Here is a 15483-nt window from a genome sequence, read left to right as displayed (position 1 = left end):
TATGGTTACTGTTAACATGGTGTACTTACTTTCATTCTTTTAAAAAGCATAATTGTTTAGTGTAATTGGAACTGGAGTATAGGTAGAGTGTTTTTTGTGTTTTTTTCATTCCCTAAACATCAGGAGCATTTTCATTTTCCATGACATTCCTTTTGTTTCAAACATTATTTTTGGCTGTTGCTGACGAGTCTTTGGTGTGAGGATCCTACCATATAGATGTCATCGTTTCACCATTTTGTCACTGTAAGCTGCTTTCTCCTTCTGGTTTTTCCAGATCACACTGCATTGAACATCATTGTACAAACAATTATCACTTTTCTCTGATTATTTTTCAGAGACGAAGTCTTAGAAGTGAAATTACTAGGTCAAAATTGAAAACCATTTAAAATACCCTTCCTGTCTTTCTACATTACCTAACTAAAAGGTAGTTTTAATTTATGCATCTGTGGGCAATGACAGTATATTACCATTCTAAAAAAAATTTGCTTTTTAACTATTTTAAAAGGTAAAAACTGTATCTCATTGTTCTTTCACTTAGTACTCCTACGATTACAAGTAAGGCTGTCTTTTTCTTTTGCCAGCCAGGCTTGATCTCGTCTGGGAATTATGTATTCAAATCTGGCCCATTTTTTTTCTATTTTAATTAAGTTCTTTATAAACCAGAAATAATATTCCTTTGGTTATAATACTTATGATAAATAAATACCCAGGTTGTTCTTTGGTTTTTAATTTTATTACCACAGTTGGCATGTACAAGTTTGTATTTTCATGTAGTAAAATACACAGGTTTTCCCTTTGTGATTCCCTCCATGGCTTTTCATGTATTAAAAATGCTTTCCCATACTCACCAGAATTATCAAATGTCCTTTAAAAAAAAAAAAAAAATATATATATATCTTTAAATTGTCTGGAACTATTTTAATGAATGATATGAGATATAAATGGAACTTGATTTTCCCCCAAAGCCAATTTTTCCATTATAGTGACTGATTAAAATACCCTTCCCCCATTAATTTGTGGTTCTTTTTATTGTGTGAAATTTTACGTCTACTAGAATCCCCTTCCAGGCCATTCTACTATATTTCATTCATTTGTCTCTTCTTGACCCAACGTATCACAATATTTTTATTGAAACTTTATCATTTCATACCTGGTATGGTAAGTTCGCCATGTTCTTTTTCAAAAACATCTTATTCGTATTCATCCAGATGAAATATAGAATTTTGACACATTTCCCCCAGATCCCATAGAATTTTATTCCTATCCAGGGTCATTCCTAGCCTGCAGTTTTCTTCATATAGATCCTGCTCAAATCTTATTCCTAAGCAATTTATTGTGACCATGGTAAAGAGGATTTCCCCAATCCTCCCTGCTCAAGCTATGACTAATTATTGTCAGAATAACAGAAAGCAAATGTTGTTTTTTTTCGTTTTTTTTCTGAACTCTGTCCAGTTCTGAGAATGTCTTCATTTTTGTTGTTGTTGTATTTTAAGGAGAATACTTCTGGTACTTCATGTCTATGTCCCATTGTCACTGAGTTAGAGGCACCTTTTTAAAAGTGTTCTCTCAATATCTCTCATGGAAAGGACAAATGGGAGAGCTAGGGCTAGGTACTGCTGAAACAAAAGGGGGAGCATGCCTCCTGCTGGAGTGGGGGCACCCGTTGCTCTTAATTACAAATCCTCTGTACTATTGGATTCCTGACTTTGCATGAATTATGAATCACCCTGCTTGTGTTTTAAAAACAAATAACAGCAAGAAAAAACCACACACACGCACACACTTTTATTTCAGGCTTTCAAATAACTCTGAAGATTTCAAGAGGGGGTGCCAACATTTACTGTTGCCATTCCCGGCGAGCCTCAAGACGGCGAGGCTGCTTCCCTGCCACCTGCTGCGGTTGCCGATGCTCGAGGGTCCAGCCAGCTTGCGTTTCCTGAACCGAGGCCCGCAGTCCCTGGATTCCTGTTAACGTGGACTCGGTGGCATTTTAGGCTGCGGTCGGGAGTCTGACGTCGTCCTAGAAGGTGGCCCTTGGCTGTGGGTCGGGGTCAGCGAGCGCGGGGGGACGGGCCCCCCTCCTCTGTGACCTGTCGCCTCCCCAGGAATTGCCCTTCCTGGCCATTTTCCATCCCAAATCCCACGGGCAGCCTCCTGGCCCCGAGCCTCCCGAGGCATTGGTTCTTTGATAGCTTTTCCAGTTTCTTCCCTGCTTCTTTCTCAGCCGCTTTTGGCAATTCGGTTCCATCTGCTCGGTTTTGTAAAACTGAAAACATGGGTCACACCCCCCGCCCCGCTGCCAGGTGGACGCTCCGGGTTGGGACCCACCCGCCTATTGAGGGAGCCGAGGCGGGAGGGGCGGGGGCGGGGCTGCGTCCCCGCCCAGCTCCGCCCCGCGCCGCCCCCGCGCACGCGCTGCGACCCCGCGCCGGCTCGTGCTGGACCCTGCCGCGCGCCGTCCTTACCCGGCCTGCCCCGCGCCGCCGCCGCCGGAAGTGAGTTTCGCCTCTTCGGAAGCGGATCGTCTGCTGGAGCCTCGCGGGTCGGCGGCGGCAGCGCGCTGGACGGAGCTCCGGGCCCGAGGCGGGCCGACCTGCCGCCATGGCCGGCGAGCAGGACCTGTTCGACGCCATCGTGATGGCGGATGACAGGTGAGTGGCCGGCCTCAGCTGGGACCGGGACCGCCGCCCTGTCAGGCAGCTCCCGAGCTGTTGGGCTGCGGGCTGCGGCGGCCGCCCGGGCCTGGTGTCCGGGCGTCGGGGCCTCGGAGGAGCGCTCTGTGGGCCTGGAAGGAGCGGACGCGTGGGGGCCGAGGTGCTGTTGACCCTTCTTTGCTCCTCGGCCGCTGGGCGGGCGCCCGGTGCCCAGCTGCTGCTCCAGACCCGCCTCCCCGCTCGCGGCGGCCCCGAGCATCTGCTCGGCCGCGTGGCCGCCTTCCTCCAGGGACGCCCGTCTCCGGGTGCGACAGGCCTTTGCCATCTGGGCTCTGCCCCTGCTTCTTTTTCCGCAATGGCCGCACATACGGCAGCATTCACGGACGTGCTGGTAAATGTGTCAGGCGTCAGCCCGGTCCCTCCGGAGCCCGGGAGCGCCGAGGGCGGTGCCACGGGGCCGCTGCGAGTCGCTCTGCCTGTCCTGAGCCAGCGCTAGGCGTCGGGACGTGAGCGTGTGACCCTCAGTCGCTGCCATTTACCTTGTGAATCTGCTGCCTTAAGCGTTGTGCCTTGGTGCCCGTGTCAGTCACACAGGAGGCAGGTCACACCGCCAGTGGGCGGGACCTGTCCTCGCCACCGCGCTGGCCACCGCACTGCGGCTCCAGCAAACCCCTTTCCTTTTTGGCGACGGCACGTTCAGGTGGTGCCGCTTCCGCTGTTGAGCCCCAAAGTCGGAGACTTCGTTGTGCTCCGGGCCCCACAGCCCTCGTCCGCCTGTGGTGACCTGGGGGCGTTTCTCTCTGCTCGGCTCCTGAGATGTGACGGGAAGCCCTCCGTAGGTTGCAGTTTTCTTGAAGCAGTTGGTCCCGTGCGGGGTCTTACAGACTCACTGTAAGATTGCTACCCTGGCTGCAGACTAGGGTCCCCGGGAAGTTTCGAAAAGTAGATTCTTGGGCCTCAGTTCACGGAATATCCTTGAAGTTTTCCTGTGTTCCTGGGGTCCTTCCAGGCTTGGGAATCCCGAAGTAGCTCGCCCTCCTCATTGGTGAAGAGGCTTCGAGAGACAGGGCGTCTGGCCCCAGGAGAGACCTAGGGAGGGGCAGAGCTGGGACGGGAGCCCAAACGATCTGTCTTAAGTTTCCTGCCTTTTCTGCTGCGCTGTGCCTGGTCTCGCTGGGTTTGGGTGACGTGGGGGAGGAAAGGTTTCCCAGGAAGAAGACTCTCGCGCCTCTTTATTCGCTCAGGCTTGCCGCTTCTCTGTCACAGGTTTCACGGGGAAGGGTACCAGGAAGGCTACGAGGAAGGCAGCAGCTTGGGTATCAGCGAGGGAAGACAACATGGCGCATTACACGGAGCCAAAATCGGATCTGAGGTGAGCGGGAACCCCTGTGTCGAAACGAATCCTTTTCATGTGCCGTTTGTAATTTACTCTGATGGTCAGTATGAGGGACCAGAACTTCAGGCCTTTTACAATGGCAATAGACTAGGTAGATGTTGATGGAGAAATATGCTCAGTACGGAACTGTATAGAGATGATGACGTGTGCGGGTTGGAGAATGACAAAGCCCACCCTCAGTCACCTCAGTTTACCTGGGAGAGTCGTGGTGCTGCCTCGGGTCTTAAGCCAGCTGAATCCTCACCCAAAGAATGTCATGTGAACATAGTCCATTTTCATTTACGCCAAAATTCCGTAAAATGTATAATTTGCCTTCTCTTCTGCCCATTGTCCTAGAGTGGCCCTCACAGGCAGCTGGCACTAAATGAAAAGTCTGAGGCAGTCATGACTATATTAGATGTCTGTTGCTGCAAAATGACCACGAAACACGTGGGCTTAAGACAGCAAACGTTTGTTATCTCCCTGGCTCCTGACGGTCAGGAGTCTGGGGGCAGCTGCGCTGGCTGGTTCTGGCTCAGGGTCTCCTGATGATGGAGTCAAGGTCAGCAGGGGCTGCAGGCATGTGAAGGCTTGACTGGGGCTGGAAGAGCCACTTGTGTGGTGGCTCACACAGCTATTGTTCTCGCCCTGTGGACCTCTCCTTGGGGCTGCTTCAGTGCCCTCGTGACACTTGAGCCAGTGATGAAGGCAGAAGTGACCTTGTCTGTGATGCTTCGCCTCAGAAGTCATGTGCTCCCTCTTCCTGGGTTCTGTTGGTTACACTGTCCACTCTGGTACCATCAGAGGGGCTGCCCAAGGACATGTCTGTGGGACCCCCTTGGAGGCTGGCTACCCCACTGATGACCTAATTTCTGTCGCCTGGTGCTCAGCACATACTTCTAGAACAGCAATGTAAGGCACCCCTGCCCTCCTCCCCACCTATTGTTTTGAGAGTAGGATAGTTAGACCAAGGGTAGCTAGTTACTTATTAATTTCTCACTTAAATGTTTTTTAAATTTACAGATTGGGTGCTACCAAGGTTTTGCTTTTGCTTGGAGGTGTCTCCTGCACGGTCGGGCCACTGAGAAAGACAGGTAAAGTTGGAGACTTCTTTTTTTTTTCAGTGTGTGGACCAGGAGTTCTGGTTCCATTAGCTTGCTGTGACCTTGAGCAGTTAATGTCTCAGTGTCCTCATCTGGAAAATGGAGGAAATAATCATACCAAACTTGAATGTTGTTATGAGATTCACAGGAAATAGTACAGTAGTCCCCCTTACCTGCGCTTTCAGTCAACCGGGGTCTGAAACTATTACATGGAAGATTCCAGACATAAACAGTTCATAGGGTTAAATTGGGCACCATTGTGAACAGCGTGAGGAAGTCTCGCGCTGTCCTGCTCCTGTGTGCCCAGGACGTGCATCGCCCCGTGTCCAGCGTCTCCACGCTGCAGACTCTCCCACCTGCTAGTCACTCAGTAGCCGCCTCGGGGACCAGCTCAGAATTGCAGGGCTTGTGTTCACGTCACCCTCATGTTACGTAATGGCCACAAAGCGCAGGAGTCATGATGTCGGCCACTTGGACACGCTGGAGAGAAGCCATAAAGTGCTTCATTTAAAACAGTATGTAAGGGTTCAGTGCTGTCCATGGGGTCTTAGAATGTACCCCTGCAGATAAGGGGGGGCCTGTAACCAGGGAGTGCCAGGCACGTTTTCGGTGTTGGATGAACACTGGTCGTTACTACTTCGCGAGTTCTCAGGTCCCCCTGGCTTTCTCCTGGTGCCATTAGAGCACCAGGTGGCTTTTAGATAGACTGCTGTTAGCGATGTTGAAATTGATGATATCTTCTCCATCTTTCCTCTAAACTTCTAATAAGCAGAGTACAACAGTCTTGGCATGACTAGGGCTCAGAGATGGTGACCTTGTTGTCACCAGTTTTTTAAAAGTGTTGCCAACTAGGTCTGTTAACGAGCTAACACATTTAATGTGTTCAGCATGTGTCTGGTTCTTAGCAGCAGTGGGTACGTGTGAGCTGTTGTAGCCTTTTTAAGCTATTCTCACACACTGTGCCACCTACCGAAGGCGCCATGGGCCTGTCACATCTGTGCTCATTCTGAAGCTGGAAACGCGCCCTGAGGAGGAGGAGCACGTGGCCTGGCCGTCCTCCCCTCCTGCTCACAGGAGCCGGCGCAGCCTCGCTGGTGCTGCGTCCTCCTGATGCCTGGTGGCTTTGCTTAGCCTGGGAGGGGCGCGAGGAGAGTGGGCAACAGAGCAGGGAAGGTGGCATTCCGCTGTCGGGTGACTCGTTGCCTTCATGAAATAGCTAGACTTTCTAAAATTTGCCCTCCTCCCCCTTCAGATGTAGAACCGGGATGCCTGCCGCTGAGTGAGGGTGATTCTGAGGTTGCCTGTCTCTGACTTGTCCGTGTCATTTGCGTGAGTCCTTGGGAGGTGACTGAGGTGTATATCCTTGGGGGGAATGTCCTCTGAGGACTCAGCGAGGGTGCAGGATGGCCTGTGATCAGTTAGAATAGTGGCTGGCAGCCTGTGTGTGGCGCCACTGGGTGGCAGTGGAAGCTGAGCTTGGCGCTCCACCCCGCTACACAAAGAACCAGGAGAGACACCTCTTGGAGTTCTCCCTGTCTCCCCTCTCCCGCCGGCACTGTGTGCGAGGGGTCCCACGTCCAGGGGTCCCTAACTCCTTAGAGCCGTGCCTCCAGTCTGTCTGTCAGAGCAGGAGCCGTGGTGGTTGGCTCGGCAGGTGGAAGCCCCCCAACCTGGGTGCTCGCTCCTCTGCTCCCACCTCCCACCAGCAGTGCCTGAGGGGCTCTTTGAGCCTGAAAGCCTTTACCCTGGAGCCATGGTTCGCAGACTGCATTTTATAAGTCAATGCAATTAAAAACAAATGTTAGAAAGCTGACAGGATCTTCTGCTTCACGTTCCAAGTAAGGATGTTAAAAAAGGAACACCTGCCACCTGCATCATTGCTTGGTAAAACTGGGCTTTGACGCCGCAGACCACAGAGAGCAGTAGCTAAGATGGTAGGGTGCTTTGCAGCTGGGACGTAGCTTTCCCGGAAACTCTGGGGTGCTTCTTGCCCCTTGAGCAGCTGGCTGGAGCCTCATGCAGCCCGGCCTTTGGCCAGGGCTGAGTTTGGGCACTCTGCCTGCGTTGTTTTTGTTACATCAGCCATGAGTGGTTCCCACCCTCCTGACATGCACTGACTTTGCTGGGTGTGTTTGGAGTGGCTTCACCGGCCAGAGGAGGATAAGTCACTACTTGCAAAGTTGAAAATAGCTGGTGTTCTTGTATGGTGTTAGAATACATCCATTTCCCATCTGTTGGCATCTGCCTGCGATCTCCCTGGAAACCGAGTGCTTTGTTGCTTTAGTTAACTTGCTTTGACTTCACTTTCTCAGAGAGGGAGCCATACGTTCTCACTCACTCGTATCTAAAGCCAGCAAACGTAGCAGGTACTCAGGGGGTCTTGGTTGCTTTGAATTGTTATTGATTCATCTCGAGGACACATTATTTGAAAGTCCCAGTAATCTAGCATATTCTTGCCACTCAGCTGATCAGATGTGGCACATTATCCAGATGTGGGCACATCTGCTTGTTTTTTTTTATTTGTTTGTTTTTTGTTTTTTTGTTTTTTTTTATAATTTTATTTTATTAAATTTATTGGGGTGACAATTGTTAGTAAAATTACATAGATTTCAGGTGTACAATTCTGTATTACATCATCTATAAATCCCATTCTGTGTTCATCACCCAGAGTCAGTTCTCCTTCCATCACCATATATTCGATCCCCATCTGCTTGTTTTTAACCTGCCCCCAGGAGAGCACCCTGGCCTCCAGCGTCTGGTGGAAGCGAGGAGATGAACATTTATGGAGCGCCTGCCCTTTGCTACTAGGTTCTGCACTTGCACAGAGCATGTGTGCTCTAGGAAGCCTGTGGGGTCGCGGTTAACACCCCATTTTACAGATGAGGACGCCGAGGTCCGAGGCTGAATAACCGGGTGCCTGGGCCCCTTCTGCACCGCCACCTCCCGCCCAGCGGAGCCCTTTTTCTCCTTGGGGAGGGGGCTGGACTCTTGGGACACCAGCCCTGCCCTTGGCAGGGAAGGGCCTTGCTGGTTCACCTGCCGCTGAACCCCCAAGCCTGGGAGCAGCGTGTCTCAGTACTGGAAAGTCCCCAGGCCCAGAGCAGGCTTGGTCATGCCCAGCGTGCCCTTTCCTGTCTAGTTTTGTCTGTGCCTGTGTCTGCGACCCAGGGAAACAGCCGTCAGCGTGCTTGTTGTGGGTTGCCTCTGTGCCCGGCTCCACGGCTAGGACAGAGGCACGTCTGCTGCTCGGGCCGTACTTGATGTGGAGGCATGGGTGTGGGCGAGAGCACGTTGCTCAGTAAATAAATACTATTTCGCTTGATAAGAAAAGGAATCACCGGCTTCTGAACCCAGCCGTGCTCAGCACGCCCATCGCTCTTAAGGAAGCAGTTGCCATAGTTGTTATGTGAGCTGAGCCTGTTGTGTACAGAGGACTAAAAGCCTTTCATTTCTGTGCTTTACAGCAAAAAGCTGAAGGTCTTAGAATCATTGATTGGAATGATTCAGAAATTCCCTTACGATGACCCTACTTATGCCAAACTTCACGACGACTTAGACAGAATTCGAGGAAGATTTAAACAGGTTTGTCCGCAGTGTTTCTTTTGGTGGGAGTGCCTTCCTCAGAAGAGCCGTGGGCCCTGGGGGCTCACTCTGCTAATGGTCTCGGGCTGCGTGTGCAAAGCGTTTTGTGTGTGGACTGCAGAGTCTAGAGGGGAGGTGTTAGGGCTCTGGAAGGGTGGTGACACAGACAAGCAAAGCTGCAGCTAGAGAGGGGTGGGCTCTAGTTTGTGAGGCAGAATCCAGGAAATTGTAAAAAAAAAACCAAAAACCGTCGTTTTTCTTTTGTGTTTTCAGCTTTGTTCGTTACTGAATGTTCAGCCGGACTTTAAAATTAGTGTGGAAGGTTCTGGACTTTCGTTTTGAGGACGACAGATGAACAAAGACGAAACATCAAGGACAGATATCTGTGTGTTAGGCGTTTAAAAACGTGGTTGAAGGAGAGTGATGGTGGGGTCGGTCTTCGTTGTTCTGGAGGGAAGGTCTCAGTCTGGCCAATGGAAGGGCTCCCTTCCCCGATCTGCTTGTGTTGCCTCGGTGTCCCCACAGGGCCCTCCACCTGTCCTGTGTCCCACCCTGTCTGCTGTGTAGCCAGAGCGAGGCACTCACTGGTCCTGTCCAGCTGGGCAGCAGGCCTGGCAGCTTCGTGACTGGGGTTGGCTTTGGGGGGGATTCCCCCCAAGCCTGGACTCAGTGCTCAGAGGGACAGGTTTTTCGAAAAATGAGAGCATCAGGGTTGACATGAAGTTAGTGAGTGCCAACAAGCGCTGACATTTAAGATGCGCCAGCGCTGTGTGACGTGCCTCCGTGTTTTATTAAATCCCTTCAGTAGCCCACGAGGTGAGGTTATTCCCATTTTACAGATGCAAGAACAGACCTGTGGCATCCGGCAGAGAGAAGAGGCCAGCGGCCCGCTCAGTACTCCAGGTGGGGGTGGGGCTTTGCAGCATCAGAACTGGTTCAAGGGGAAAATGTTAAACTGAAGACTAAGTGTTAGGCCACCGCGCTGTACACAGAAGCCTTTGGCGTCTGACGTTGAGGACACTGCCTTCTCCCTTTAATGGGTTCTTGCGTCTGCCCGTGCACACAGGGCATCGTATGTGCAGGGGGAGGCCCGGCGGAGGGGAGTGGGTTCCCCAGCTCATCCTCCCTGAGCTACTTCATATGTGACTGCACGGGCCCACATCCCCAGAGGGTGCCCAGGGCTGTGGCATGCTGCTCCCCGACTTCTGTCGCGCGGGGGGCGGTGGGGGGAGCAGCATGTCCAAAAGCAGGGAGTGGGGTGAATAAAGGAAGAGGCTGGAGACTCGAGTGGGATTCCTGGGGAGCTGGGCTGGGCGTTTTGTCCCCCAGTCGGTGGTCTCACTGCACTAAGTGTGTATGTCCTCACCTGCAGCCCCTCAGTTTGGGGGCGTCTTGTGTGCTGGGTGTACCCCTCAAACACCGCTTTCCTCATGTTGGTCCTCCAGGGCTCTCTCCTGGCGGTGAGAAGCAGGGGCCGCCGCATTTCCCTTGCTGGTTTTGTGTCTTCTGTTATCTGTTGTGATAATGTATTATTTTTGTAATTGGAGAACAAAAATAAATAGCGTATTTTAAAGCTAAAGGCCGTTTGGGACCATTCATAGTGCGACATCCAGGCAATGACTTCGTTCCTCCTGCTACTTGGGGTCTAGTTACAAAGGAAGGTGTGTGGCTTTCCATCCACGTGTTTCATTAACACAGAAACGGTTCCTGTGAAAGAAGGGTGCCCGTGTTTTCCAGGCAGGTCAGTTCCTGCTGACCCGGGCCCAGCTGCCTGTGAGCAGTTATTACTCATCTCTCCTGCCCCAAGCCTCTCTCTCTCTCTCTCCCTCTCTCTCTCCCTCCCTCCCTCCCCCCTTCCCCCTCCCTGCTCACCCTCAGCCTCTCCCATACCAGGTGTTAGCATGAGCAGCAGCCAGCCACTTCTGTCCCCATCACACTGGGCCAGGCTGCCTCATTGACTGTCAGGGTCCCCGGACACTGGGCTTGACCTGTGCCTGCCTAGCTCCCTGGAGAACTAGACCCAGTTTCCAGGAACCCTTGGTCGCCCCAGATGGCCTTCGATTCTAATCCAAGCGGAGGCCCCCTTACCAGTCACTCACACGATTGTAGGTGATACCGTCTGCAGCGCTGGGTTCAGAAATGGGCATGGCTCCTCTGCGAATGTGATCACAGTGGAAGTCTTCTGGGAGCTTCTGGGAAAGGTTACATCACTTACGAGAGGAGAGAGATGGTATCTGTTCTGGAAGGTGTGCCATGGGGATGTGACACCTGGAATTACTGAGGCAACGTGCAACCCAGCAGATGTGGCCCCCCTGGGTACGGCAGAGCAGAGTCAGGGCGCACCTGGCCCTGAGGGCCTCAGCGAGCGGCTCGGGGTGCGGGCTCCAGGTAAATGAGCTGGTGATGCTTTAGTCGTTCAAGCCCATTGGGTTGGGTTTCCATCGTTTGTGTGCCATGGTGCCCTGCTTGCTCTCTGCCCGTTCCATCCGATCCCATCCTGTCTACCTGGTTCTCTTGGATATTAACCTTTGTCCAGATAGGCCTCGAATTCGGGAGCTCTTTGGGTTGGATTTTGTCCCTTTCTGGTGGGTTCATAGTTTTCCCAAGGCTTTGGCCTGCTCCCTCCTTCCCCTCAGAAACTCCCAGCGTATTTTGTGCCACTTTATTAGTCAGCTCGGGCGGCCATAACAAATACCACAGACTGGGCGGCTTACACAACAGACACTCACTGTCCCCAGTCCTGGAGGCTGGAGTCCGAGAGCCAGGTGTCGGCAGGGCTGGTTCTGAGGCCTCTCTCCTTGGTGTGTAGACGGCCGTCTTCTCCCTGTGTCGTCCCTCTCTGTGTGTGTCTGTGTCCTGATCTCTTCTTTTTTTAATTTTTGTTTTTAATTGGGGACTGTTGGCCAACAGTTTTTCTCCAGGGCCCATCAGCTCCAAGTCGTCCTTCAATCTAGTTGTGGAGGGCGCAGCTCAGCTCCAAGTCCAGTCGCCGTTTTCAATCTTAGTTGCAGGGGGTGCAGCCCACCATCCCATGCGGGAATTGAACTGGTAACCTGTTGAGAGCTCGCGCTCTAACCAACTGAACCGTCCGGCCGCCCCCCTGATCTCTTCTTATAAGGGCCCCAGTCCTATGGTTTAAGGGCCCACCCCAGTGACCTCCGTTTACCTTCATCACCTCTAACGACCACAGCTCCAAATACAGTCCCATTCTGAGGTGCTAGGGGTCAGGACTCACAGCATAGGAATTTGGGGGGGGGGGGGACGACACAACTCAGCCCGTAACTGCCACCCTGACTTGGGACTTGGGACTTTTCACTTAAAAGTTGGCGATACTTCATTTTATCTTTCTAGAATGTTAGGAATTAGAGTAAGCAGATTAATCAACCCTCCACCTAAGCTGAGCACTTTGCAGCTGCACTCAGAGGCACCATGGTGGCCAAAGGGAGGGGCCTGACGACAGGCCACATCGCCGTCCCCAAAAGAAGGAAGGCCACATGTTACTTTTTATTTATTTCGCCTTCACCGCATTGTTTTTCTCCTCCCAGTGGTGAGAAGGAAGGCACTGGAGAAAGGGTAAGCATCTTACTGAGTGGCCGCGGGTGACCACCCTTACCTTCTTCATGTCCCTGAATTGGCCACTAACCCTGTGAGGCACTGCTCCCCCCACTTCCCACAGGGAGGCACGGCTGCCCAGTCGAGCTGAGGGACATGCCAGTGGTCCCAGCAAGTGGCTGCCCTCAGGCCTAACAGCACGGAGGGGGCTGGGCTTGCGCAGTTGCTTACATTACTCTTAGCTGGAAAGGAGCCTCGTTTTCCTGACCGTTGGCGGCCTGTCTCTAACCAGTCTTGCATCTAGTGGACTGAGGCAAAGGCAGGTGGATTTATGGGAAAGGAGCTGTCCTCAGTTGCTGTAGGAGAGGCAGCAACCGAACGGGCCACTGGCCGTCCTGAACCTTGTGGGCAGGGCCCCCCGAGGGTCGTACGTGGCACTTGGGGAGTCCAGAGCCGGGGTGGGGGTGTTCAGCTCTGCTTGGGGAATAAGGGAATGAGAAAGTGGACAGGGAAGGCTTCCTGGAGGAGGTAACCTTCGCACTACCAGCTTTGTGAGTTTTTGTTTGACCTCAACACCACGGAGACTGTCTCTTCTACTCCACCTGAGAATACCAGAGTAGTTTGGAGGTGCCCAACACTACAATTAACAGGCGAGGTCAACCTGACATCCACTGTGATTCAGGTCCGTAATGAATGAAGCGAGGCACTGGTCTGTCTGCGACCCAGGAGACTGAGCCACTGAGCTGGTACAATTGACTCGAGCAGTTCTCCCAGGACACGACAGTCCTACTGTTGAGGGACCAGACCCTGACAGGGGCTGTGGCTTGTCCACGCCCACATGGCTGAGTGGCTGGCAGGTTCATTTTCTAAGAAGGAAAGTCACTCCTTGCTTGTGCACTTTTCCGTAACCCTTTCTTGGTGGCTGATTGAACTTCTCGTGTGGCCTTGAGGCCCTTGCCGGTCTGACAGACAGTGACTTGGCCTCCTTCACCAGATCAGCCAGACCCTGGGTCCTGGGCTGGAGGTCCTGTCGGGTGATACCTGAATGTGATTCTCTTTCTGTCCACTCAAGAACGTGACACCGGGGGAGCCCGCGCCCCCGTAAATGTTCGTGAAGGGCTCGTTCCGTCCTTTCGGCAGGGGTTTTTTGAACAGCTGCTGTTTCCCGCTGCATGTATGCCTCTGAAATAGCTCGTTGAACCTGCTCCCTCGCTTTGAGAGCTCAGACACATCTGTTGTGGGTTGAATTGTGCCCCCCAAAAGATATGCTGAAGTCCTAGCTCCTGGAACCTGTGAATGAGACCTTATTTGGACATGGGGTCTCTGCAGATGGCACTCAGGTGTCAGTTAAGGTGAGTTGTACTAGAGAAAGGCGGGCCCTTCATTTCATATGACTGCGTCCTTGAAGAGGAAAAGACCTGCAGAGAGAATGCCACATGGAGACACACACACAGGAAAGATGGCCACGTAAAGACAGAGGCTGAGGTTGGAGCGATGCAGCTACAAGCCCAGCATCACCAAGGAGTGAGTGCCAGCAGCCACCGGAAGCTGGGAGAGAGCACGGCCCTGCCCACACCTTGCTCAGACCTCCAGCCTCTAGGAGTGTAGGAGAATCGATGTCTGTGTGTGGTCACTTGTTACGGCACTCTCAGGACGCTGATACAAGGTCTCCTTGTGTCTGTGCTGTAGTTTGCCCATCTGCAGAGTGAGGGCACTGGACGTACACAGTCCAGACCCTTCCTGGCCTGACGTGCAATGCAAGGGAATTCCTCAAGGGATTTTTCTCAGCTCCCTGGTCTGGGCTGCTCTGAGAAGCAGGTAGCAGGTGGCACTGTACCCCAGAAAGATGCTGTTATCTCAAGGCACAGAAGCCTTCTTGGCTTGCCTTCAGGGGTCTCTGCTGGCTCTACACAAGGGCCAAGACGGTCTACCCCTGAAAGCTGGTTCAGATCTCCCCTAGTCTCAGCCCCTGCAAGGGCCCAGCTCCCACTGTTTATATCAGTAATACGGGTTAAATCTAGGAAAGGCAGAAAACACAAACACTGTAATAGTTAAGAATCTTTGAAAATCAAATGACAGGAAGCCCATATCAAACGGACTTAAACCATAAGGACAGTGATTGCCTGAAACAAAAGGGATGTGACTTCAGGAGAGGCTTGATCCAGCAGCTTGTCTGGCGATCTGGTGCCTTCCCTGCTCGCCTGCAGGGCTGGCCTCATACTTAGGCCCCACCCGATGGGCAGTGGAAGAACAGTGCCAGTCCCCAGGTGTCCCAAGGAAGAGAGGGCAGTACTCTCTTCTCCAGAAACCCCATAAATGTCACCCCGAGTCTCATTGGCTATTTGATTGCACATCCTACCTTGAACGTGCCAGCCTTGGACCCCATCCCGCAATGGGTTTGAGCCCATCGACACCTGTCCTAGAGCTGGGGATGGGGTCAGTCCCACCAAGCCACAGAGCTGAGAATAGGGCTTCCCCAGAGCAAAATCTGGTGGCTGTCAACACTGGGAGGGGTATTGGTGCCAGCATGAAGACCACAAACTGTCCACTTTATGAGCCAAGAGAAGGAAGGAAGGAAGTGTGGCTAGAGAAACAGCACTGGTGTTTGGGGCCTCCTCCCACAGCCGGATGCTACGCAGCATGAGAGGTGAGATGACGATGGCATCTACTGAGTGCTGTGTGTGCCAGGTGCTGCGCTGTGGCTTACGCATTGGGCCGTGCAGCCCTATCAACACCCCAAACGGCATTTACTGAGTGGAGATTTGCTGAGCCCCAGCTCTGTGCTGGGCGTTACCATAGATACTAAGGATACGCTGATGGGCGACGTGGCGGAGACGCCCTGTCCTCCCCCGAATGAATGTCCTCTCCCTCAGAATGGATGTCTGAGCTTCCATTCTGTAGATGTGACTATTCCCGTTTTACAGGTGAGAAAATTGAGGCTCAGAAAGGCAACGCCACACAGCCTGAGAGTTGCAGAGCTGAGATTCAGCCCCCTGGTCTATTGCCCCAAAACATGTGTGTTTAACATGTATGTGTACACGTGTAAGAGTTTTTAAGAACAAGATCAGGCCGCTCAGACATCCCCCACCAATGTGCCTGGCTGCTGCCCCTCTCCAGGCTGACCGGCTGGCCAAGACCCTGCCCTGACTTGAAGCCTTGGACCTGCGTGGACCTGACCTCACCCCTGGGTCTCCTGGCTGAGCAGGGCCCAGTGTGC

At 52.6% G+C, this 15483-nt stretch overlaps 1 protein-coding gene across 4 annotated transcripts in view; it reads left to right on the top strand.

The window, feature by feature from the left end:
* Positions 1-2411: 2411 nt before the first annotated feature.
* Positions 2412-15483, top strand: part of LTO1 (LTO1 maturation factor of ABCE1) — a 90090-nt gene continuing 77018 nt past the window's right edge. Inside the window, exons 1-5 of one of the 4 annotated variants that reach the window (XM_019755668.2) lie at positions 2473-2651; positions 3921-4026; positions 5053-5123; positions 8597-8714; positions 8988-10293. In XM_019755668.2, coding sequence (XP_019611227.2) covers positions 2602-2651; positions 3921-4026; positions 5053-5123; positions 8597-8714; positions 8988-9056 — 414 coding nt within the window. In that variant the 5' untranslated portion in view covers positions 2473-2601 and the 3' untranslated portion in view covers positions 9057-10293. Of the gene's footprint in view, positions 2652-3920; positions 4027-5052; positions 5124-8596; positions 8715-8987; positions 10294-15483 lie in introns of those variants that run through there. The other 3 variants (XM_074336863.1, XM_019755669.2, XM_074336864.1) reach the window with 3 other exon arrangements.

Source organism: Rhinolophus sinicus, linkage group LG06 (assembly GCF_036562045.2).
Source record: "Rhinolophus sinicus isolate RSC01 linkage group LG06, ASM3656204v1, whole genome shotgun sequence".
NCBI lineage: Eukaryota > Metazoa > Chordata > Mammalia > Chiroptera > Rhinolophidae > Rhinolophus > Rhinolophus sinicus.
Note: the sequence above shows the minus strand (reverse complement) of the source record. Positions and strands in the feature narration are given on the sequence as shown.